The sequence below is a fragment of the Colossoma macropomum genome, unplaced genomic scaffold, assembly GCF_904425465.1.
Source record: "Colossoma macropomum unplaced genomic scaffold, Colossoma_macropomum, whole genome shotgun sequence".
Taxonomy (NCBI): domain Eukaryota; kingdom Metazoa; phylum Chordata; class Actinopteri; order Characiformes; family Serrasalmidae; genus Colossoma; species Colossoma macropomum.
The window spans coordinates 34454231-34480214 of NW_023494805.1; the positions used below are offsets into that span (position 1 = coordinate 34454231).

A 25984-nucleotide genomic window follows, 5' to 3' on the forward strand; every position below is an offset into this window, starting at 1 on the left:
GCACTTGCTCTCTTGCTTTTTTGCCATAGGTATCTTGGATATGCTGATCAATATTGTCTTTGGAACAAGTAAGGTAGTCACTGCATTACTGCGCTAGTTTTTTTTGTGATGAAGGCTGCACACTTTCTAATCCCTTGCTCTAACTTTCTCTTCCTCTTCCTGTGCCATTATGCCTTTTATAGGGTGATAAGCCTCTTATTTAAGATGTTGCGAAACTCAGCTCAGCTCTTGCCTTAGTTGGCTGATCTTCACTTCCAAATGGTTTGGTTCATCAGACCATCTGGTCACTCTAAGCCAAACCTTTCAGCAGCGATGCTGATGATTGTCATGACATTGCTCAGAGCCGCTGGTCTGCATCACCCAGCGTGGCTGCGGCTTCAAGGATTCTTTGAATCCACGTCAAACTGGAACCACTCTCTCTCCTCATTGAGTGAAGACCACTTGACCCAATGATGTTTTGTTTCCCTACATTTTGGTGAAGTGGTGAGACACAGAATGGAAGCTGTTGGACATGAAGTGAATATGAGATGACTACACATTGAATTGATCGCTTATAAAACCAGAACACAACATCAAATAAAAATGAACAAAGGAATGATGATACTTCTCCTTTTTTTGTGTGCAGGTTTATATGCCATGGCTTGACAACAGGCGAGAAGTATGTTTTCCGTGTAAGGGCGGTTAACGCTGCTGGAATCAGTGAGTTCTCACAGGAATCTGAAGCCATTGAAGTAAAAGCTGCCATTGGTGAGTGAAAATTCATGGTTGTATACATCTCAAGGCAGACAATTGTATAAAATAAGTAAACATGTCTTTCCAAAAATGTCAGGTTATGTAATATGAGAGTAAAGTTTATCTTTTTTTTTTAAGAACAGTATTACGATGCAGCTTTTTTGGTTGCTGACCCATGTGTCTGGTTCATTGAGAACATGTTTTCAGCTTTGTATGCCATCAACATTCCGATTCCCTCCGTGTTCCACACCATCGATCCACTGTTTAACTTTTCACGTTTCTGATGCACTGTAGTAATGATGAGGCTGCACCCACATACCATGCAGCTCCGCCTGTGTTCCTTCCAGAAGGCGGGGTCAGGACTTGTAGGCTTCCTCTAGTTTGGGTCACAAGTGATCCAACGTAGCGGTGACTACAAAACCAGCTCACCCGCACTCACACACACCTTTGCCCTATCCTTCCACTCCTCAGTGTCCCCAACTTTTGCTCCATCACAGCACTTCTCTTCTTCTCTTCCTTTACCCATAATGCTCTAAGCTAAGCCACTCACTTTGGTGACTGTTCAGCTTTGTGCTGAGCTGCATGCTCAATATTCCCTTATGAAAAACACATGGCAACAGGGCCCATGGCTTCTTCTCAGAACGACCTGTCTTAGTTTTAGTGAAGTAGACTATGATTGTGACCGAAATTGATCCCTATGTACATTTCAGGGCGTGTACGTTGGTCATTTTTTTCTCAGTATTTGAATCGTGAAATGGAATTCAAGAGGGATTTTGAGAGCAGTACAATCTTCCTCAATCCACTTATAATGTCTAATGTAGATCTTTTATCAGCTGAATATATACCCATGTGTATTGGGAGTCTCTTGTTACTACTTAATGGACAGAGGAAGTTTTAATGAACAGTGGCTGTTGCCATTGAAAACAAAACATGAGACACTCTCAACTCCTTAAAGAAAGATGTCACCTAGTGAAATCAATAACTGGTAACTGCAGGTTTTAAAGTAATTAAATGAGTAGCCAAGTCAAGTTTTGTATTTTTCCTCAGTTCACGTCAGTTTTTTTAAAATGTTAAGCCAACTTTAGCTTAAGCAACTAATGTTGGTTTGTTTACTAGTGAGTTTGCAACTAGTGAGCACCCCGGCTAATGATGAAAAAATGTCTGAATTCATTTTATTGAATCATGAATTTTTACTAAATAGTTTACTCCTGTATAGCACAATACTAATGAGGGAGTAGGGATTCATTTCAGTCACAGCCTACATTTTTTACAAGATGTAAGATGTACCAATAATGTGATAAAGTAGTAGCAGATAGGTCATAAAAATAGTTTGTATGCTATGTGTCAAAGGTTTAGAGTCTCTAAAATTCTATGTTTACTCATGATAACTTTCTATTTCCTTTTTTTACTAATTTGTTTGGGAGAAAACCTTTGGCTGTCTATCATTCTTGGAGGAAATCATTGGGTCTTCTTGCTAAACCCATGTGCTTTTTTTCATCAAGGGTTGGCGCAAAGCAGTGCTGCAGTCACTGTATCATTCTCACTTGCATGAATTTAAATACTTTTCTTTTTTTTTTCCCCTTTTCTCAGTCACCTCCCTTTTCAATCTACCATAATCATGCTGTCAAACTCCTCCCTTTATTCCCCACTCCCCTGCATGCCTCTGTTCAGATGTCTCTATTCAGCCATCTTGTCTTCATTTTTTATTTGTTGTCAAATGAAGACTTTGTTGTTTTCTTTCTTAGACTAACACTTCCCTCTTTTTGTCTCATTTATTATGATCTCATCTGATTATAACGATTACCAAAAAACTGACAGTGACATGTGTAGCTTGTACATGCATGCTGCTGCTGAAGACTTAAAGCCTATCAGAAAGACTAAATGAAAATGTGAACGTTACATGTGAATGTGTGTGTAGAAGTAATGTAGTAGTGTGTGTAGAAGTGTTTGTAGAGTAATGCTTTAGGTTAATATGTGTAACTTCTACTGAGTTCTGTTTATTTTTTTTCTCTCTTGCTGTTCCCTGCTAACTCCTGTAGGGGGCGGTATTCCTCATGGTGTGTTTCTGGAGTCAGGGGGTAACATGGTTGGACTAACCCAGCACAGTCGAAGCGGGGAGGGTAGGCATGCGCCCCCTCGTCCCTCTGCTACCACGCCGCTAACTCCTCTAGCTAATGTTAGCAAGGGGGCCAGGGGAGGGGCTGATAGTGCAGTTCCCCAAGAGCCTCCAAGTGCACTGAGTAAAGGCAGAAGGGAAAAGAGAGGCAGTGTAACCTGGGCACCTGAACCCAGCTATGAACCAGCCACTGAACCTGGCACCAGTTCAAACAACAAGACAGGCAGTGAACATGGTGCTGGGTCAGTGGCTGAGCAGGTCACTAACACCTCCGCTGAGAGAGCAAAGGAATCTGTGACAGAACCGGCAACAGAAGTGCCGGCAAAACGTAAGTCCTCACTAGACTCTTCTCCGGAGGGAAGGAGAGAGCCAGAAACAGAAAAAGGGCGCAGAGGCTCAGGTGAGGACGTGAAGTGAGAGTGACATTTTTTCCAACTCTGGAGCTCCGCTCATCTTCATGCTTTTTCAGAATTGTCTTTTTTATCTCTTCTTCTTTTTTCTTGTTTGTTCTTGAATGTTTTGTTTTATCTTTTCTATTTTTTATATCACTCCAGCAATGACTGACATGAATCTTGTCACACTTTATCAATGAAATTTTATCTCTTCCATTAAGTTACTGCATGGAGTGGTGGTAGTTCACTGCATTTACTTAACAGGTTAGAAATGTAGTAAATGAAAGGATGCTTATACATTATCTACAGGTAAGTAATTTCACTAAAATCCACAGTTCATATTGCCTCACCAACACATACAGTGGTTTTCTTGGCACCTGTTCACCACCACATGCAGCTGGCACTGCACTGGCCACTCTCAGTCACTTTGCACAAAATTCCTGTTGTAGAGTACGGTATTAGATCAAGCTGCTCTGTTTCAGCCATGATGTGAGACCTTTATTGCCCTCTATGAAAGGAGTTATTTTGGTAGGTGTATCCACTTGAAATTTACACATCTAGTGTGTTTTGACTTTGTACATATTGTATGAATATGAACAAAAAAGTATGTATTTATAAGCATAAATAAATATATGTTAAATAAATATATGTTAAATAAATATGTGTTAAAACACTTATATGAAAAAGGGTATTCAGACACCACAAATGACTAACATTTGTACTTTGTTGCAGTCATTGTTGGCAGTTACAGCTCTGAGTAGGAGTAAATAACTTTTTGCATCATTGTAGTACAATTTTTCTTGGCAAACCATCTTCAGTTCCCCAAGGTTATGAGGGTCCCTCTGATGGTTGTTGTCTTGTTGACACATCTTCTTCTCACATTCAGGTTTTTTTGCAGATAAGATTACATTCTCCTCTAAAATGCCTGTCTGTTGCTCCATTCACGTTCATGACGTCTAATGCCCCAGTATCATTTGTAAACAAGCAGCCCCATATTATTATGCTCCCACCACCATACTTCACTAAAGGTATGGTGTTGTTGGGATCATATATACAATCCTTTTTTTTAAACATGCGAGCTGAATTATTGCCAGAGATTTCTATTTTGTTTCATCTTACCAGAGAACATTGGGCCTCATTCACCAATATCTTCCTACTTTTTTTCTTAAAATTGTTCTCAAGAAAGGCCCTAAGAAAAAGTCTATGTCAGATTCATAATGTGTTCTTAAACTGCTTGTGTCGCACGTTTGTGCTCTTGAGTGTGTGTAGATTCTGGGTTTTAAGAAGAAATTTTTTCTTAAGAACCGTTGGTGAATGAGGCTCATTGTTCTAAAAGAGTTCTGGTTCTAAATGCTTGTGTGCAGTTTTAGACACGCATCTCTGTGCTGCTTTTTTTTGTAGAGGATTTTTGCTTGGGGTGTAGGAATAGAGGTGATAGCAGTGCAATTCATTGCCTATTATTCTCTGTGTAACCATTTTTTCTGTTGCTGTTAGGTCGTCCTGTACTTCTTTTCAAGTGACTGCTAGCTTCTCCTTTCCCTTTCGTATCATTAGTCTGAGAGCATGTTGTGAAATCTTGTCTCTGTCTGGGGTGATTATTTGTGGTTCTATGAACTTTCCACATATTATTAAACCAGTTGTACTAACAATGACATATAAATTCTTTTTTCTGTCTTACTTTCGCATTTTTGTTTATGCTTATGAATACACATTTTTGTGTTAATATTCAAAGTCAAAAACATTAAATTTGTATAAATTTGAAGTAAATATATATGCTGGAAGTATAGTAAATAGCAAAAACAATTCTCTGAATTCTTGTTACCCCTCACTGTAGTTCATATGTATGGAGAGCAATTTTTGGTTTTTATTATAGCAACTTCATTGTAGCAACACAATAGACACCAATATCAACATTCACTCAGAATATCTTGCAACTAGCTAAAATAGCTTTCTGACCTGACCCTTGTCCACATAGAGGCTTTAGTCAGCTGTTTAAGTCTTAGTCATTCTCTAGGTCAAATGTTAACTGAAGTCTTCCACTATCCCAGCTTCTCCTGCTCCACCTTACGGCATCACTGTGCTGGAGTGTGTGCGGGACTCTATGGTGCTTAGCTGGAGGCAGCCAACCTTCATCGGTGGAGCCGACATCATCGGGTACTTTGTGGATTACCGTGAGGTCATTGGTGGAGTGCCTGGAAAATGGCACGAGGCTAACATCAAGGCAATTAGTGAGCGAGCGTACAGGGTGAGTTCTCCACTACAGTAACCCTGTGGACACCTATAGTATCCTAAGCCCAGACGTCAACTCATACAACTATATTGTAGCATTAGCTAACATTGTACTGAATCATTCCCAGTATGTACTGAATAATAAGTCTTAAAAAGCCTATATCCTACATTTTCTTGGATTTGACTTTTTATCTGTGGTCAAATTCTGTACCAAAAACAGTCATTCGTATTGACATGCCCATTTTCTCTTTTTATCCCAGCTCATCTATCTATCTATCTCTTAGACTTTAACAGGCGGTTTCTGGTGCTGTGCCTTTAAAAATGAAATATATAAATGATCTCTGTTCTGATTGACTGCCCTGCATTGCGTTTTATTCAAAAAGTATTGGTTTTTATGACATTACAAAAACAGTGAATCTGAAAAGGCTGTTTTGTGGCTTATTTTCTATATATGTACAATATGGACTGTGAAGTGAATATACTTTGAAATGATGCTGGCATACTTCATCAAACAATTTTAAATAAGTGAGAAAAAGTAAATGATATGAGCCCCTGAAATTAGTAACTGAATATATGTTTTAAAGTAAAAGTTCAATAATAACATTAGAACTGAAATAATATCATTTTACCATTTGACATTTTCTGATATTCATCTCTCTCTCTTTCTTTCTGTCTCCCAGGTTTCAGAGCTGAAAGAGAACATGTTCTATCAGTTTCAAGTTCGTGCTGCAAACATGGCTGGGGTAGGCATCCCATCCCTGCCCAGCGAAACCTTTAAATGTGAAGAGTGGACCATTGCTGTGCCAGGTCTGTGGATATGTGTATGCGAGAGAAAGGAGTATGACTGACATTTGTGGTTAACCTTTAAACACATACTTTGTGTCACTGCCAAGCCTTCTGGGAAATGTCATCTCAGCCCACACCTCCATTTCCCCAACTTCAGCCATTTTTTTCAGTTAGCAAAATATAACCAAATATATTGTACTTATTGCAATTATTTACACACAAACACACATTATCTGAGCCGCTTGTCCTTCTGGGTCGTTGCTGGAGACTATTCCAACAGTCATTGGGCAGAATGCGTGGAACACACTTGGACAAGCGTAATTATTTACTTATTGTCAAGTTTTACACTATCATGGCACTTTGTAGATTAATTTGTGTTAGTGAAACTAATATACAGTCATATGCAAATGTTTGGGCACCCCTGGTCAAATTACATTTTGTTAATTTTCTAAGTGAAAATAAGTTACGTATCCTCTACAGAGAACACACTTCTGCACATTTTAATACACAATTACTGTTTTTTGCTGAACTGAACATTTTGGAAAAAAAATAAAACATGTAATATGGCCTGTGCAAAAGTTAAGTAATATTTAATATTTATTTTATTATTTGTTTTTTTTTGCAATATGGTAAATTCATCAAAAAATGTGCTAAAATTCACAACAAAGTGTCATATTTAAGTTTGTTCCCTGTAGGATGCGTTATTTTCATTTAAAAAAATAACAACAAAATGTCATTTTACTGAGTATTTTGCATACAACTGTATACGGCAGAGTGCTAAACACTTTTGATAAGCACTTTTGATAATCAGTCATGGTCCTTAAAAGGAATACAGAAGTTTCTTTTTTTTTTGTTATAGGACCCCCACATGACCTTCAGGTACTTGAGGTGCGTAAGGACTCTTTGGTGTTGAATTGGAAGCCACCAGTGTACCAGGGTCGTGATAAGGTCAACGGCTACTATGTCGACATCAAAGAGGCCGAGGCAGATTTTGAGACTTGGAGAGGAGTGAATGAGAAAGCCACAAGCAAGAAATACATGAAGGTCTGTGTATGTGTGTGTAAGTGTGTGCTGTATGTCTGAGGTGAGAGAGGCTGTGTTCACAAAGCAAAATATGATTGCCTGCTAGTGTTTAAAGAAAAAAGTGTGTGTGTTTTGTGTATGTACAGTACTGCACAAAAGTCTTAGGCACCTAACCAAATTGTTTGGGCAGTAAGTGTGATTTTGCCAGTAGAGACACCATATATTATTAGAATAAATGAAAACAGACATTAATGCCATAAAATGTAACAAAATTTCCTGTTTGTCTGGTGTGAGTTTTTCGGACCACGTCATTTGTCTTTCCATATTAACGTCACAAACTCAGTCTCAAAAAGAAGCTCCTGCTCAAGGTTTAGGTGTTAAATGCAATATCAGCATTGTACAAAACAGCACGTTTACACCAGAGAGGTTTCCATATCCCCTAATTTTACATAGTGTAGCATTAAAAAATTTATTGTGAGCTAATTTAAGAAAAAATATCTTGTGAAATGGTTAAATTAACACAGTGACATACAAAAAATCACACTGTTTTTGTACTGTGATCTTAGTGGTTTTTAAGCAAATAAATGCTTAGTGCCCAAATAAATCACTTTTAAACACACTTTGTCTGGTGCAAGACTTGTGCACAGTACTGTATGGGTCAGAAGTATGTATGAGAACATACTGACTAATAGTTTATCTTCACGGTTTCAGATTACGGATCTGAAAGAGGGAGTGACGTATGTTTTTCGTGTCCGAGCTCAGAACAAGGCCGGTGTGGGCAAAGCTTCTGAGCCCACAGAGCCAGTGCTGGCTGAAACTAAACCAGGTACAAGATCTGATCTGAATTGTCCTGTTATGGCCACTAATCATTTCTGAAGATGTGACTGTAGGATCTGAGATCTGTTTTTCTTTTGAGGAAAAAAAAATTCCTGTTAATTCTTCAGCAAACAGCAGTCCTAAACTTACTAAAGGGGTAGAAGTGTCTTACCTCAGACCAAAAAATGGTGAATTTACCAAAGCTGGAAAAAAACTAAATCAGGCCAGACCAAAGCAGATATAGATTAAAAAATTAGATAACATAAATGTAGAATATCAAACCCAACCAAACAAACCAAAATCCTTTCTCTTTCTTAGGCACCATGGAGCTGGCTGTGGAAGTTGACGATGAAGGTGTGATTTCACTGAACTTTGAGTCTAAAGACCTCACTGCTGACTCGAAGTTCATCTGGTCCAAAAACTATGAAGAATTTACAGACTCTACACGTCTTACCGTGGAGACCAAGGGCAACAAGTAAGTGCATTTGGACACTTTTTAGAATTAAGGAAGTAGGAAGAAGCTTTTAATCAGTCAAAATCTTGATCTTAATCATTATTGCAAGTTACATATAGGGTCAACCAAATAATTATAAGATCATTCCATGTAAAATTACTTGACCACCCCAGTACAAAGTTATATTAATTGACTATTTGCGCTATTCACAATTTTCATTGTGAAAACCAGTGTGTCATCCACTGTAACAATACAGAGTTTACTTAACTCTCAAAATTATGATATAACTATTTTAATGTTTAGCTTTGTTTTGGGCTTTTTATCATCACTATAAAGTTTAATCTATGGGTATGAAATTGTTCAGAATGAAAACAAAGTCAAATAAACATACACAGTTCTTTGAAATCAGTTTGTATCTTTTATGTAATGTTTCTGGGATTCTGAGTGTGCTGTGGTTTTTATGCCTATTCAGTCCTGAATCTCTGACGTTTCATCCGCAGGTCTAAAGCCACCTTCAATGCTCCTTCTGAGGATGACCTTGGTGTCTACTCCTGTGTTGTCACACACACTGATGGGGCTTCTGCAAGCTACACTCTCACTGAGGAGGGTAAATTTACATAGGATGCTTTTTTCAGACCTCAGTCCTGGCAGGCCATGACGCTGCAGAGTTGAACACACCTAATTAATCTCCACAGCTAATTAGCAAGGCCTTCCTGAGTAAATTCTGAGTATTAAAACAGGAAAAATACTAGTCTCTGCAGTGCTGTGGCCCACCAGGAACTGAGCTGAACACCCCTGGCATATGACATACCTTATTATACTATCTCTTAACCTGTTATCCTATGTGTAAGCCAGTTCTATTATACTGCCATCCCCGCTTGTGAGGGTTAAACTGGAACTGATTTTGTACTGTTTTGTTTTCACAGGCCTGAAGGAGCTGCTGCAGCTTAGCCATGACCGCAAATTCCCTAGTGAGTACTGGACTACATTACCCAGAATCCCCTAAAAATTTAACTACATTACACACATGTAAATGTGTGGCTTGTGAATAGAAGCTGTGAAACAGATCCAATAACCATTAACCTCTTTCACTTTTTTCTCTTTTTAACTGCTATATTATGATGAAAAATCTTTAGATTCAGTTCATTTATGCTTATTGCTCTGTGTGTAGTAACTCAGTGTGACAATCACTGTACATTTATGTTAGTCACTCTGCTTTCCATGTAAGACTACATGCTAGAATCATCAGCAAGACACAATCTTTCCACAGTGTCCATTATTTTCTCCCCCAGCCCTGCACATTTTTGTGTTTTCCTGCCACAACATACCCACTTTAACTCAGGAATTGCTTGTTAATTAGCAGATTAGTTGATTAGTTAATATGCAGGACAGGAGATCCAGTGTTGGGAACCACTGCTGTAAATGACTGTATCTGATCTGCTGTCTCACTCTCAGCTCTCTCCCTCTTCTCTTTATCTCTACAGTTATTCCCCTAAAGTCAGAGCTAGCTGTTGAGTTGTTGGAGAAGGGTAGGGTTCGCTTCTGGCTACAAGCTGAGAAGATGACGCCCAACGGCAAAGTTGATTATGTCTTTAATGACAACATGATCCACCAGGGAGAGGTGAGCATAACACACCGATACAGATGAGCACGCACACTCATACACACGTCATATGAGGTCACACATATGTCAAAAGAAAACCCAAAATCTTTGAAACCGCAACTTTGTAATAGTAGAAAAATCAATTTTTTAGCATGTGTTAATGTATATTAAATTAGAAAGATTTGCTTTTCAAATCGTGTGAGAAAAGCACTGTTTCATTGTCTTTTAAGCATATCAAAAAATATAGAGTTTATGCAAAAATTTAGGCATTCATGGTCAAATTCCGTTGTGTTGATTTTCTAAGTGCAAATAAGTTAACATAACCTCTACAGAGAACACACTTCTGCACAATTTAATACACAGTTACTGTTTATTTGCTGAATTTAACATATTAAAAAAAACCTAAAATTTGGTCCGTGCAGAAGATTTCAACACATTTTACACTGTGTGTTTTTTCCCAAATATGTTAAAAGATTGTGTGTTAAGCTTGTTCCCTAAAGAGAATGTGTTAACTTATTTTCACTTAGAAAATCAAAAACACATGTATGAATCATGCTGACATGTTAAAGAATGGTTCTTTGTCTGTTTCAGAAATATAAGATGAACTTTGATAAGAATACTGGCATCATTGAGATGTTCATGGAGTCACTGGGGAAAGAGGATGAAGGAACTTATACTTTCCAGCTCCAGGATGGCAAAGCCACCAACCAGTCCAGCCTGGTGCTAATAGGAGATGGTACGCACCCTGTGTGTCTGCACACAATACTCACAGCACCCAGTTTTGAGTCTGAGTCTGACAAAATTTACTCTGACCTGAGCCACATCATCAAGTTTTAAGTATGAAGCTGACATGAGCCCATATTACTAACAATAGAGCTGGTTAATTGACAGTGCAGTGAATATAGTAGCCATCATTATCAGGGATAAACCAAAAAAAAAATTACAAAATAACTATCGAAAATTACATTTAAATTCCACTTTAACCAAGTTATTTATCAAGGAATGCTTTTAAACAGCATCCAAAAGTTCTTTAGCCTGGATAAATTTTCCATATTATGCTGTGCAGTACTGATTTAGCAAACTACCCTTCTGAATTGATTTGGACAACAAATATTTTGGAAATGACGTTTGAACCCGGTGGGTATGGGACAAATATTTAAATCTCTACACCATACACTTGAATTTTTTAATAGGTAAAAAAGTATGTGTGTGGTTGTGTCTCTGAGTATTTATGTGATTCTGTCTGTATTACAGTTTTCAAGCAGCTGCAGAAAGAATCTGAGTTCCAGAGGAAAGAATGGCACAGGAAACAAGGTAAAAGCTTTTTTTCTCACATCATATGTGTGTGTGTGTGTGTTTGTGTGTGTGTTTAATCACTCGTACATTCCTCATAGGTCCTCACTTTGTGGAGTATCTCAGTTATGAGGTCACACCTGAATGCATCGTGAGACTGAAGTGCAAGGTGAGCTTTTGATTCTGTTCAGTTCAGTTGGCAGTTTTAGGGATACCTACCATTTTATCAAAAAACACCTTCCATCTAGGTGTACTTTGTAGGTATAAAGTTACTGACTGTAGCTCATCTGTAGCTGTACATTGATCGAGTGAATGTTTGTCGTTCTCTGGGACTTTAGGTTGGTAACATAAAGAAGGACACAGTGGCATTGTGGTATAAAGACGGAAGGGAGATTAAGGCCAATGAGAAACTGGACTTCTCCGAGGGAATGCTGACCCTGGAGATAGCACAGGTGAGAAACTTTCAGCTGACACTTGATATTTTAAAATTATAAATGATTGCAGTTCCTAGTTACATACCATGTATGATTAAATAAACTACTGATATCAAGCCCGTACACTGAATATTGTAATAGATTGAAGTTACGTGATGCAAATGTGTAGTTTTTATATGAATAAAATATATCAACACAGTTATTACCAGAAAAAGCAAACTGAAAGACTTAGGGATGCACCGATATGGAAATTCTGGCCCGATGCCAATAACCAATATTTTACATGTGAATATCTTTACTTGTTTAGTGTGCAAAACTGCCTTTTGGAAAGGCAACTGGACATGCTGTGTTGTGTAGCATCCAAAAATTCAAATCTGTTGTTCCTAATGGAGATACGAACAACTTTAAACTGCATTTAAACTGTATTTAAAGTATTCTACTAATACTTATCATATTACTTATCGGTATGACTAAAAGGCATTCAGTCCTCCGAGTGATGCCACAACAACCAACGCCTTTAGTACATTACATTAAATAAACTATCACTGTGAGACTCTTTGTTTGGTCCTGTTCTGGTGATCACTGTGAAGGTAAATTTATTAAACATGAACTATTATTTGCACATAGAAACAACCAATCAGGCGCCAGAATGTAATGGCTGCACTATTTAAGGTGGAATAGGAAAATTCAAACCAGAAGCCAGCATCAGCCTTGTAGTTTTAACGCTGGTAGTGTTGTTATTATTATTTTTTTTTATAAAGAGATTTAAGCTATCAAAACATTTTTATGTACAGAGTTTTATGTACAGAGCTACCTACCTGAGCAGCTGCAGGGTTTGCTTGTGTGCGCGGTGCTGTGGGAGACATTTGAAATGCACTGCTGTAGCTCAGCTAGCGTCGTCTAAACGTTAACGGTGCTCTTCCAGCATACGATAGATACATCAATTATCGGTTTGAAATATTGGCCAAATCTAAGCATCTGCCCAATAGCGATGATTTAAAAAAAAAACAAATATCGGCCAATACTGATATGATTCCGATATCATCATGCATCCCCAGGAAGACTATTTGAATCCTTTGTTTTCATGAATGACATCAGATGGCGAACATAGAACATATCACTGCCTGGGGTGGAAAAAGTCTTTGCTATTTGGCACGTGTTTATAAATGATGCTTCTCTGCCTGTAATTCCATTTAAAAGGACTTGATGTAAAGTACAAAGTTGATTTAATGTTTACAAGTAAATAACTTGTCCTTTTTTAACTGCAGTTCTTTTTGTGTCTTGCCTCTTGAAACCAAGCTACAAGTGAGAAATGATTCATGCTTTTGTTATTATTGGGGAGATTTGTAACTTCTGAGGATTCATACTGCTTTTATGGCTTTTGCACTTACTGTACATTGTAATATGGCCTCAGTCTGCAGCGCTGTGTGTTTTTGAGCATATGAAAAAGAGATTGGCTTCAGGAGAAAGAGTATGATATTATGTGTAGCTTTTATGGCAAAAAAAAAGCCTGTCAGTGTGTTTATGTATTACAGAAAGGCTTTAAATGTGTTCCCACTGTATATTTGATTCACAGCAAAACAGCACAGGAGTGAACGATGGCACAGTCTGGAAGAAGCTCAAAGTCTGGATCAGTAGCCAATTATCAAACTGAGTCATACACATGTGGCCAGTCACTTTGCCTGCGAATGATCTCTCTCTTTCTTGAACGCATCAAATGATTCTCATTTGATTATACTATGTGTTTTGAAGTCCATATCTCTTTCTGTTTTATCACTCCATGAGTGATTCTGTTTGTGTCCTTTCCATCTTGTTTGTTCTTTCACTGACATTCATCATCTCCATTGTGCTTGCACACTTTAGTCTTGCACCCTCTTCTTGCTTTTTTGCTTTTTGTCTATCTAGAGTGTCCTGCAGCATCCCATGCAGGGAGAAAAGCCCGGCTTTTCTGGTCTGTGTTCCTTTGTTAGATCAAACATCACTTTTTGTGCTTGGAATGTAACTGTGGTCTTGTGTGTGTTTGACAGATCTCTAAGAAGGATGCAGGTGTATATGAGGTGATCGTGAAAGATGACAGAGGAAAAGATAAATCCACACTCAACCTGACTGACCAAGGTGACTTGCATGTTCTTTTGAAATTCTGTTCATGTCTTTCTCTCACCATGGTTCTGTCATTCTGATACAGAGAATGTAAAAGTAACCAGCATATTTCTAATAACTCTGATCAAATTTGTAGGATTCAAGGACCTGATGAACCAAGTCTTCAGTGTTATTGGTAAGACACTTTGTTCACTATTAATGGATCAGCAGTATCACACTGATTGCATTCGTCTTTTAATTAACCTAACTTGAGAATCAAGCCAGTTGAGACTTTTGAGGACAATCAATAAAATACAGTCATATGCAGAAGTTTGGGCACCCCAGGTCAAATTAGTATTGTAAGTGAAATAAGTTAATACATCCTATACAGAGAGCACACTTCTGCACATTCAAGTACACAATTACTGTTTAACATACTGGACTTGTCGCATCTCTGGCTATGGCAGTTAATCATTTTATTTTACACCGAAAGTGTATCAAAAAGAGAAGAATAGCAGCTACCAAACTTCAGTTCCTCTGCTGATAGATGCTGGATGTACTATGAAGTTCCACTGACCTTTTAAGTTACTCAGTACTGTAGTTTTTTACGAGTGGGTTTAAGCTACTCTACCTAGCTCGGTTTATTAAATGTTAAATATATTGTGCTGTACTGACACTACAAATACAGATTAATGACTGTTTCAGACATTAAAGTACACATCAATCATTTACTAGACTAGACTAGACTAGACTAGAATAGAATAGAATAGAATATTAATTTATTGTTTCCCCTATGATAAAATGTGTCTAGCTGGCAGTTACAAAAACAAGAAAAACAATATTTTAAGAGAAGAGTCAGCATGATTATAAAATCAACATTTCATGATCATAAATTGAGAATTTTTTTAAAAAAAGGATAATATCTAACAGTCAATGTAAAAAAAATAGTTAATATTAAAATCCCAAAGAAATAGGGTATTGTTATCATTGTATTTTGCTTGCCATTAAAATAAAACTGTAAAAGCAAGAAAACTTTTTATTATTCCTAAGTACACCATTAGAAATAGTTTAATAGTCTTACAGTCCATTGGTAACTAGGCCAAAGTTTACACACCACAGGTCAAATTCAATGTTTTGTTGATTTTCAAAGTGAAAAAAGTTAACACATCTTCTACAGAGAGCACTCATATTTTACTGCAATTTTACTGCAATATTTTTATTATATATTGTTGTGTAAAATATTTGGAAAAAAAATGAAACATGTAATATGAAACATGCCCTAACTTTTGCACAGGCCTCATTGTGAGTGTGCTTTAAGTGTTTACAGAGGTTCTCTGTAGAGGATGTGCACTTATTTTCACATAGAAAATTACTTTTGTGTACAACTGTATTTCTAAAAGTTATCCCTACTCATGTGACGTGTGTGTTTTTGTACAGCTAACTCCTCCACTCAACTGAAGATTCAGAGCACAGAGCAGGGCATCCGCCTTTATACCTTCGTCAACTATTACAATGATGAACTGCATGTCACCTGGCATCACAAGTAGGTGTCTATGAAGGAGAAAGTCTGTGTGTGTGTCTGAGGAGTAATGATGTGTGTTGATGTCTTAGCATGTATTAAGACTCTCTCTTGTTCAGGGATGCTGCTATTACATTTACTGATCGCATCACGAGTGGAGTGGTGGGAGAGCAGCTGTGGTTGCAGATTTCTGAACCTACAGAGAAAGACAAGGGCAAGTATGCCATTGAGTTCTTTGATGGGAAAGGAGGACTGAGGAGAACAGTAGAGCTGTCTGGACAAGGTAACCACACACTCTCACATACACATAAACATTGATGAATTGGCAAAATGTGGTACTGAAATATTGCTACTCTTTCTTTCCATATTTTCAGCATATGATGATGCCTATGCCGAATTCCAGAGACTCAAGTAAGTTCCCAAAAGTGGTATTATTAGTTGGTACTGCACATTATACGGATAACTGTTCAAAAGTTGGAATTCAGTATTTTTAAAGTAAAACTGGGGTTAATGTATACAGTGAATTTAGTATTCCAGTGCTGTACAATTTCATAGCTTTAAAATAATTAGTGTGAAGCTAAGAAGCTGTAAAAATTAAGATATTTTAAATGTGTTCAGAATGGCAAACCGAGCAGCAGATTATTCTAAAATGTCTCAGAGAGCTGTTTAGCACTGAGAATCAAGTTATTAAATAAATGTAACATCCAGAATATTTCATACTCACAAAGTGATGATCTAATCATGACGTAGAGAACTCGACAAAAATACTGTAAACAGATAATTACAGTATACCAATCACAGTACATGGACCATTCTACCGAATTAGTTCAATCTACAGTCCCACGGTTAAAAACTATTTAAAAACAATTAAATATTTAGACTTAGATATTTACAAGGATTACGTACATTAATTAACGTTACTGAGATAGTAATAATGGGTGCCACGGTGGCGCAGTGGGTAGCGCTGTCGCCTCACAGCAAGAAGGGCCTGCGTTCGATTCCCGGCCGGGCGACCGGGTCATTTCTGTGTGGAGTTTGCCTGTTCTCCCCGTGTCTGTGTGGGTTTCCTCCGGGTACTCCGGTTTCCTCCCACAGTCCAAAAACATGCAGTCAGGCCAACTGGACATGCTAAATTGCTCCTAGGTGTGTGTGTGTGTGTGTGTGATTGTATATGTATATGTATGTCTGTCTGTCTGCCCTGTGATGGACTGGCGACCAGTCCAGGGTGTATCCTGCCTTCTGCCCAATGACAGCTGGGATGGGCTCCAGCACCACACCGCGACCCAGAAGGATAAGCGGTTTAGATGATGTGTGTGTGTGTGTGTGTGAGATAGTAATAAACTAAATATATACTCATGCATCATCAGGGTACTGTGGCTGTCTCAAACCCTAACCCTAAATGTCAACTTGTTAAAAAACAAATTTGAGCAGGAAGTGAGACTGCATCTCTGTCCCTCATGGCCACATGATGAGCAGTCACATCCCAATGTTTTGAACTGTGGTGTCCCAAAGTCTGAAAATCAACATTTAAAATTGTCACTACTGAAACACAGATTTTCTGCAAAACATATTTTTGCTATAAGCCACACTTTCTTGTGTTTTAATAAAATATTCAGATTTTATGTGTGCACTAATCAAAGCTGTGTTTGCTAGTGTGTGCTAGCTAGCATTTCTGATTTATGCTCCAAATTAATTACTTGTCACTCAAAACATTTGGTAAAATAGAACACTGGTAGTGTTATGATCGTTTTGTTAGTGAAGAAATGGAATGTTCAATTCATTCATCATCTAACCCGCTTATCCTCCTGGGTTGGGGGGGGGCGGGGGCGGTATTGGAGCCTATCCCAGTGCTCACTGACATATACATTCAGATAATTTAGTATTACCATTTGGCCTGACTGCATGACTTTGGACTGTGGGAGGAAACCCATGCAGACATGGGAGAAGAAAGGACTCTGGGGAATCAAACCCACTGCGCCACTGTGCCACCTGTGGAAAGTCAGTCATTTATTAGAATAAAATAAACATAATTAAGATATAGGGTCACTTCAGTTAAGAGGATTTTAGTCTAAAGTCCAAGTCAGTTAAAAAATCAAAATGTGTTTTGAACCAGTTCGGTAGAATGATCTATGTAGTTATTAAAAATACTTAAAAAATAAGTACAATAAAAATAAAGTTTATAAGATTGAAACCTATAATATATAAGTTTTTATTATCGCAAGAGACAGCACCCATCCAACCCCAATTATCAGTTTTAGGACCATAACAGCTACTTTTAGATGTTTATCTTCAAAGAAGTGTTGTAAATAACAATAGCTTTTTTAAAGCTTAATAGTTTTTAAAGCAAATATCAGTTATTTCAATATTGGCATATCCTCTAGACTTTCTGCCATGGAAAAGAAAAAGAGATTCCAAACTTTTGAATAATGTAGAGTGGATGCTTAAACATGTGATGCTTCACTAACTTACATTACTTCCATTTTCTCTGCTTGTTTTAATTCTTTTTTTCAGAGCTGCAGCCATTGCTGAAAGAAGTGAGTAAACACACAAATGCACATACACTCACCTACCTACACACTCAAACATGCACACACAGCTCCACTGAAGCCTGCGCTCATTTCCATTATGTTCTTCTGCTTCTTCAGATCGTGCTCGCGTGGCTGGAGGTCTGCCTGATGTGGTTACTATCCAGGAGGGCAAGGTACCAGCTCCTACTGCATCTACATTAGGGCTGAACAATATATTATATATGAGTCTTTATTTTGGTGAATCAAGTTATTGATTCACCAGTGCACCACTGCATACTCACAGAAAAGTTGTGACAACTGTTGAAAAACTGATGTTAGACGTTTGATAACAGGAGGCATGGCAGCCAGTTCAGCCTAAAATATTTTACCTAGTCACATCCCCCTCCATCACAAGTTCAATGTGATGGGGCTACAGTTATCTTTATTTTGCACAAAATGTTATTTAACATGAAAAAAAAATCATATTCCATTTGGCACCGATCTTGTGGAATGACTTACCTGTCTCTGTTTCCACCTGCTCTTCTCCAGTCACTGAACCTGACATGTAATATCTGGGGTGACCCTGTGCCGGAGGTGACCTGGCTGAAGAACGAGAGAGAGTTGGTGTCGGACGATCATTACATCCTCAAGTTTGAATCTGGCAAGTTCGCCAGCTTCACCATCACCACTGTCAACACAAGTGACTCGGGCAGATACAGCATTTTGGTCAAGAACAAGTATGGCACGGAGAGCGGCGACTTCACCGTAAGTGTCTTCATCCCTGATGAGGAGCCCGGCAAGAAAAAGTAGAAAATGACGAACAAAAACGGGATTGGGATAAAAAAGTAAATATGTATAAAGGTCAAAACAAACAGAGCCAATTTAAAAATGCCTTTCAAATGAGTTTGCTGAGTGTAGTATTGGGAATTAGATGTCTAGCATTGACAAGAATATTCTACCAAGCCTATAAAACAAATAACCCTGGATTCAAGTAGGATTGTCCAATGTTTAGGGGTATTATCACTCTGGGGAGAAAAGTTACAGAATGGTGCTAAAAAGAGGTTAAAGTTTGGAAGATAAAACGTTTTGGTCCAATCATATATCGAACCACCACAGTAGTGCCCCAGTATCACAAATTGGGAAACTATCTAGTGCATTGTATACTTTATCATATTAATGTGGTAGAGCTTATTGAAAGTAATACACAAGGGAAAAGGTTTCCAGTCCCGATAACACTTTGCAAGCCCCTGTTTTAGTTCTGCTCCACTTCTGAACAGATCTGAGCCAGGTAATCAGTGCCTTACAGCTAATTACCATGAATCCAAACAAAAATGTGGACTTGATCAGTGTCCTTTGTGCCTTTCCTAGCGGCATAACTCAGTTTCTCTCTCAATATTAGCCAATAATGCCTTTAATGGTGTCTGTTATGTTGTGTGGTCTCACTCAGGACTAGGGCAGCACTTTAGTTTTAGCATTTTGTTGTGTTGTGTTTGTGTGTTGTAGCTTTATTGGGAAAGATCTGGAGCACTGATTTGTGCATGAAACCTTTAAAGCCTTGATCTAAAGGGAAAAACTGATGCTCCGAAAAATGTGGAATCACTTCGCTGTTACATTTATAGTTAGGAATGTCTGTAGATTATGCGTTTTGTTGTGTCACCTCATTAATAAACCACTGTTCAGTAATTATGACATCACATCCTCTCACGTTTCAGTAGTTATAACATCATTTCTCGCACCTCCTTTACATTGCATAAGGTTCAGCGCCACTTTCCTGGCACTGCACAGAAGTTATGACATCACTTATCACTACATTAACGTTTCTGTCACTGTGATGACATCGCTGTGTCTGTCTCGTTTCCAATAAACGGAGCACATATTCCCTCACCTCCCTCTCTGTGTGATTTCAGTGTGTATCATTCTTGCTGTCTTCGCTCTCCTCCACACCTTCCCTCCATCCACTGCACACTCATCCCTCCTCGCTCACAGTCCTGCACCTGACACGGATGACCCTCCTCTGGACACCTGAGCACAGGAGTGCCCAACTTTCAACACTACACACACACACACACACACACACACCACACACACACACACACACCGTTTCACAAAATACACACCGTTTCTCTGCCTAACTGACACACAGACAAGAAAAAGCACAGAGAAAGAAACGCACAATTCAGCAATTTGAGAGACTGTAACGTTCCATATTATTAGTATTTAAAATAGTTTATTGAATTGATGCGTGGAAGAGATTGACATGCATGAGGTGGTGTGACCTGGGAAAGGAGAAAAAAAACAATTTAAAAGAATAGAAACATTGTTTAGAAACAGTGCCGTCTATAGTCTTAAAAGACTAATTCAAACAATTAAAATGATCAAATGGATGGAAAACTAGCATGCTGGTGATAGGCCTTTGATTTGTTATGAGCCATGTTATTTCATGTGAATGACATTTAGCTCAACATCATTTTAAAAGGGCTTTCCACCCCTTATCCACAAAATACAGTGGCCCCAAAAGTATTTGGGCACTAAAAACTTTGGTAAACTATAATGTTCTTGAGGTTATTTCATAAAATGTTAAACAAATTTATATTTGTATTAGAGAAAAACACTTTCAGCACAACATCAAACTGAGCACAGGCACTTTGTGCATAGAAAGCCTGAGCCAGACTGCACTAAGAGTACTGTAAAGCACAGAGGTGGAAACGTCATAGTCTGGGTTTTTCTTACATTTGTGTCAGAGAGCTTGTGCTTTTTTAATGGGATCATGAACTCCCATTAAACACAAAAGTGTACAAAGACATTCTGGATGCTAACCTGCAGAAGTCCACAAAGAAACTGCACAAAAGACAGAAATGGAACTGTCAGCATGATGAATATCATCATCATCACTTATAGCGCACCTTTCACATGCTCAGAGATGCTTTACCATCATAGAACATTAAAACACTAAACAGAAGGTATGCAATTAACAACAAAAGACTTTACTATCAGACACATATAGACATTACATTCAAAGACAACTTCACCATAAACATTGACAGCATTGATAACAAGTACATGTTTAACAGAGATTTAAATGAGAATAGAGAGGAGGCAGAGAATTCCATAATTTGGGAGCCACTACAGTAAATGATTGACCACCTATAGAATTTAGTTTGATCCTTGGAATATGGAGAAGGCCTTAATTAGTTGATCGTAAGGTACAGGAGATGGAAAACCAGGAAAGTGAGGATAATGTTCTAAAACACACCAGCTGCCTTTAGAAAGGTCTTGGAATGGTCTGTTTAAAATGAATGTCACTTGATTTGACCTTTTGTTTTTCAACACAATGAACTTAATATAAATTTAAGTGTGTCCAAATACTTTTTGGGGCCACTGTACGTACAGTAGAACACTGTTCTACTGTACAAGCATTTAGACTAAAACACTAACTGTAAGAGATCTTTAAAAATCTGTCAAAATGCAGATGAAGTTCACATTATTATTAATATTCTTATAAAATAGATCCATTATAGGTTTGCTTACTTTAGCCTAGCTAGTCAGTAATGACTTGTGGAATCAAGAAAGAATGCTCTTTGCTGCAGGCAAAAATGGACGTCATGCGGGTCACATCCAAATGCTTAACAATAAACTCACACTGCTGATACATTAATATAGGAACCGCCTTTTGGACAGTGTGTAGTTGAAGGGTTTCATTACAAAAGCATAATAGACCACATTGTAGACCATTTCATTTTTTCATACGTTGATGGTAGTGGGCATTACACATAGAATAAATATCTAAAGTTATAAACGTATATCCAAAATTATTTTCAAAAATTTGATATACAGTGTTTTGGAATGAAATTGTTCAGTTACAGTTTATTTTCATGTAACACAAAATCCACAGACAACATGTGCTCGATGGCCCTAAGTAGTACCATAAAGAATGTAGAATGAGTCTGGCAGTCAGTCTCTAATGAAAGAGATCAATAGACGTTACATTCAAAGACAGGAACAAGTACAGTCAGTGGATCAGTGGAGCAAGATCTGTAACCAGAGAGGGTGAGTGAAGTGAGGAAATACCTCATTCAGTGATCAAAGATATAAGAAGTCTTTAGGCCGATGATGAGCATTTTATGCCATGCGCTGATTTCACCTGAACAAGAAGATCTTTAGCGCTGGGAATCAAAATTCAATGCTTTTATGGTACTGACCAAAATAGTACTGAAAACGTCAGTCATTCAGTACCAATATATCAGTATTTGGTCTTATCGGCATCTGTGAGCCAATAGGCATGCTTGTTACAAACGTAGACTGTGGATTGTCTGTCTGAATTACATTCCATATTCATTAACATTGGTACTTCTTAATTAATCTGCACACTACTCAACTGGTTGGTATTAGAGTTGCCACAGAATGTACTTCAGAACTTAAGGAAGGTTAATATCATACTATCATACATTCTACCCCATTATACTAGAAACACAGAACAGGTTTGTCTCTTAAAAACAAAAATGAACTGACTTTTCACGTTTAAAATGTGCCAACTCCATCTGTCACGCTCTCAGGTAAGCGTTTGAGATTTGAACTCCTATACATACAGTGTGTTAACGGTATGTCACAGCTTTCACAAAAAAAAACTTGTATATTCAAAGCTGTAACTGTAGTAGACGGAAGAGTGTTTTTAACATTTTTGTTATGGAATATTCTCACAAAGTCAAGGGAATTGGGCAGGTTCAACTTCTCAACTATATTTTTAAAATTGTTTTTGCTGTATTTATGTTTATTTGTTTTCATGCATATTATGTTTTTACTGGCAAAACACCCTGCTGAGATTGAAAGACTTCTGCACAGTACTGTACATAATATAATCACATTAGATAATCGATGTTTGTATGTGTGCGATGGAAGAAATTACTATTCTCTACCTTAAACTTCATGGTCAATTATTAGCCAAAACACTAAATTATTCTACATACTCTAAATACTAAAAATAGCACTAAGAACTGCATGCTAGTCTTCACATTTTGACAGTTTGGTGTGTGATTACCAGCTATCAAGTATTAAACTATCCTACATTCTTCACCTCATATCGGCACATTTCTTTAACACTGTTGTCTTTATGTGTCTTTGCCAGTTAAACGTGACAGACAACATGGGTGATTTGGGTGTGGTTTCATATCTGGCTGATGCAGAAGGCAATGTGGTGATTGGGCCCACAACATCTGTTCCCACTGCTCTTTTGTCTAAACCTCCAACACCTGCCAAATCAAAGCATTCAACCTCCACTACACCTGCTCCACAAACTCCAACCTCCACAGCACCTCTCTCTCCCACTTCACCCATCCCCACTCCAGAGGAGAAAACCAAGAAGAAAGAGAAGAAGAAAGTGACGCGGAGGAAAGGTGAGAGTTCATTCATTTCTGAATTGTATCCAGTCATATGCAAAAGTTTAGGCACCCCCCACTCAAAGGACATGTTTTATTGATTTTCTAAGTGGAAATAAGTAACACATCCTCTACAGAGAACACACTTTTGCATATTTTAATGCCTATTTACTGATTCTTTGCTGAATTTAAGATTTTGGGAAAGAAATAAAATAAAATGCCTGGGGCCAGCTGTGGCACATTTTATATTATCTTTACTAAAATTTGAAGAAATAAATCCATATTTAAGTGTGTTCTCTGTAGAGGATATGTTAACTTATTTTTCACTTAGAAAACAAAACATGCATTTTGACCAAGGGTGTTCATGCTTTTGCCTATGACTTTATTCAGTATCTCATAGCTGTCATATCATAGTTGTCTTTAGGGAACCTTATGTATGTATGTTTGAAACTGTATCTTTACAGAAAAAGAAAATAAAATGTTAACACTGCTAATGCAACTGTAAATAAACTTAAAAGGTTTGGTTTCTAAAATTTCTATTGGACCACTCATCAGAAAGCGTTCACATGTAAAGTAACATGTTTTGGTATGACTACGACGATAGAGTGTTAAGATGACACAGTGCAGCTTTCTTACCAGTACTATCTCACCCAGACTCTGTTATTCTGAAACTACCTGCTGGAGAGACGGAGTCAGTTGATGCCACAACATCTCCTGTTACACCTGGATGGGACACCACACCCATAATTCCAGCTCTGCCCAATACAGACGCAGAGGCATCAGCAGAAGCAGCAGAAGAGTTGCCTAAAGCGGAAGAGTGAGTGAGAGAGATACAGAGAGAGAGTGAGAGAGAGTGTGTGTGAGAGAGAGAGAGAGTGAGAGAGAGTCAGACAGTCAAAGATGAAAAGGAAAACATATTGCTGTCTCAATAACTCCTGTCATGGCAAGATTATAAAAACTAGAGTGTTTAAATAGAGAAAGTGTTCTGTCATGCGTGGTGTGTTAAAATTACTGCCCAAAATCTCTGTAAAGTGCTCTACACTGTTGTGGAACACAGTCTCTGCTTGTCAGTTTGTATGGTTTATAAATGCATGACTCAGCTGTAACCTGTCACTGACTTCATCATTTATTCATGAATTATGCAATAAATAAAGTGATTGATGGAGAACAGTCATGTTGGTGGTAAAATACCTTTCACCAGGGCCAGAGTGACCTGTTTTCAGAGCGGCACTTACATGATGCAAATCTGGGCATTTTTATCCTCTTCATTTCTTACTCTTATTTTATTATTAATATGCTAGCTAAGTAAGTTAAGGTCAGCATTTCATGCTGCCCACCTGCTCGGATATGTCCTCTTCCTGAAGTAACTTTTTGATGCTTGTTATCTCAGTGCCACCTTGTTCTTGCTGCTGCTGTCTATCTTGACATGATTCACGTTTGAAAACTGCTGCAGGGTGATGTACTCTATAGAGCACTGACTGTTGTGTATCAGCACCAGATTCACATCACTGAATTTGATGTTGGCTTCCTATTAGAATTTCCGTTCCAGTTTAAATAGTGCAGCAGTTACACACTAGCACCCAGGCGTCCGAGTGTAACTGCTACAACACTTTGAGAATAAGAAAGTAACTTCTGCTTCATCTAATCTCTATCCACTGTAGGAGGCGAGTTACAATCAGCAACCACTTGAGGTTGGGGCCGCTGATTTAACCTCAAAATTATTACATACTACACGAGCCCCTAAATTATACACTTTTAAATAGGCTTTATAGTTTGTCTTCGCATTCTTGTGTTTCTATGCATGAGTTTATATATTAGCTCACAGTAGGCCCTAAATACTACTGGCCCACCAGGAACTCTCCCGAATCTACTGATTACCCACATCCAACATTGCCTTTCACTATCATAACACTGTAGTAACCCTGTACATACAGTGTAACATACGGGAAGGTGCCCCCTTCCTCTCTTTTTTCTTCCCTGATCAAATGATTGGTCGAAACCTAACATCAACAATTTTACTAAAGAAGACTCTAAATAATTTAATCAAGGTGACTGCACTTCTGGGATTTATTCCCTCTGAAAAATGTTGAGGTTGATCACATTTTGTAAATTAATCATAGTGATTTATGCATTAAATCAAGAACAGATTAATATATACTTTTATCATAACTTAGGCTAAAAGAAAGTATATGATGTGCTAGTGACGTTCATGTGCTCATTTAGCCCACACAGTGTGAGCTCCAGGTTAAATTAAAGGCTAATAAAAGTGGACCATCAGCCTGTTCAGCAGTATAAAAATCTGAATCAGCCATGGAAATTCACAATCAGTGCATAATGCAGTTCTGTAATTGCAGTTCTACAACTATTATACCAACACAAGAAAAGTGCTCAGATGCTTACAAAGATGTCAATACCAGATGGATATTAATGGATGTAAACACTGCATATAAAGTAAAGTCTTTTATGCAAACTATCTGTCAAGTAGTACAATGACGGCGGAAAAATAATGTCAGTCAAAGTAAAAACGTTCATCATAAGCGAGACCTGCATATACCTGTGTCAATTAGCCTGGTTATTCAAATTTAAATTAATTTTATTACATTTTTATTTTATTTTATTTTGTCAGTAG

At 37.9% G+C, this 25984-nt stretch overlaps 2 protein-coding genes across 4 annotated transcripts in view; both read left to right on the forward strand.

Annotated features, from left to right (window-relative positions):
* myom1b (myomesin 1b) overlaps window positions 1-19867 on the forward strand; it is a 39751-nt gene extending 19884 nt beyond the window's left edge. For both annotated transcript variants that reach the window (XM_036596073.1, XM_036596074.1), the window contains 21 exons: window positions 626-747; window positions 5289-5485; window positions 6150-6276; window positions 7115-7299; window positions 7990-8104; window positions 8413-8569; window positions 9049-9155; window positions 9475-9519; window positions 10033-10169; window positions 10743-10887; window positions 11406-11465; window positions 11546-11613; window positions 11783-11896; window positions 13906-13993; window positions 14115-14153; window positions 15395-15500; window positions 15596-15759; window positions 15851-15887; window positions 17988-18010; window positions 18122-18177; window positions 18533-19867. In XM_036596073.1, the coding sequence (XP_036451966.1) occupies window positions 626-747; window positions 5289-5485; window positions 6150-6276; window positions 7115-7299; window positions 7990-8104; window positions 8413-8569; window positions 9049-9155; window positions 9475-9519; window positions 10033-10169; window positions 10743-10887; window positions 11406-11465; window positions 11546-11613; window positions 11783-11896; window positions 13906-13993; window positions 14115-14153; window positions 15395-15500; window positions 15596-15759; window positions 15851-15887; window positions 17988-18010; window positions 18122-18177; window positions 18533-18793 (2353 nt within the window). In that variant the 3' untranslated portion in view covers window positions 18794-19867. The remainder of the gene's footprint in view (window positions 1-625; window positions 748-5288; window positions 5486-6149; window positions 6277-7114; window positions 7300-7989; window positions 8105-8412; window positions 8570-9048; window positions 9156-9474; window positions 9520-10032; window positions 10170-10742; window positions 10888-11405; window positions 11466-11545; window positions 11614-11782; window positions 11897-13905; window positions 13994-14114; window positions 14154-15394; window positions 15501-15595; window positions 15760-15850; window positions 15888-17987; window positions 18011-18121; window positions 18178-18532) is intronic.
* Window positions 19868-21907: 2040 nt separating this feature from the next.
* Window positions 21908-24497, forward strand: LOC118825472 (proteoglycan 4-like). 2 transcript variants are annotated; one of them, XM_036596076.1, is made up of 3 exons: window positions 21908-22030; window positions 23106-23373; window positions 24010-24497. In XM_036596076.1, the coding sequence occupies exons 2-3, from the start codon at window positions 23124-23126 to the stop codon at window positions 24174-24176; spliced, it is 417 nt and encodes a 138-aa protein (XP_036451969.1). In that variant the 5' UTR covers window positions 21908-22030; window positions 23106-23123; the 3' UTR covers window positions 24177-24497. The 2 variants fall into 2 exon arrangements, with proteins under 2 accessions (XP_036451969.1, XP_036451968.1); XM_036596075.1 differs by lacking the exon at window positions 21908-22030 and having other exon boundaries at window positions 22652-23373.
* Window positions 24498-25984: the final 1487 nt, after the last annotated feature.

Bases quoted from the DNA above. Each gene is read 5' to 3' on its own strand.
- LOC118825472 (XM_036596075.1), top strand. From the start codon at position 23,091: ATGTGTCTTTGCCAGTTAAACGTGACAGACAACATGGGTGATTTGGGT. The intron at 23,374-24,009 runs GTGAGAGTTCAT...TATCTCACCCAG, and splicing joins GAAAGTGACGCGGAGGAAAG to ACTCTGTTATTCTGAAACTA.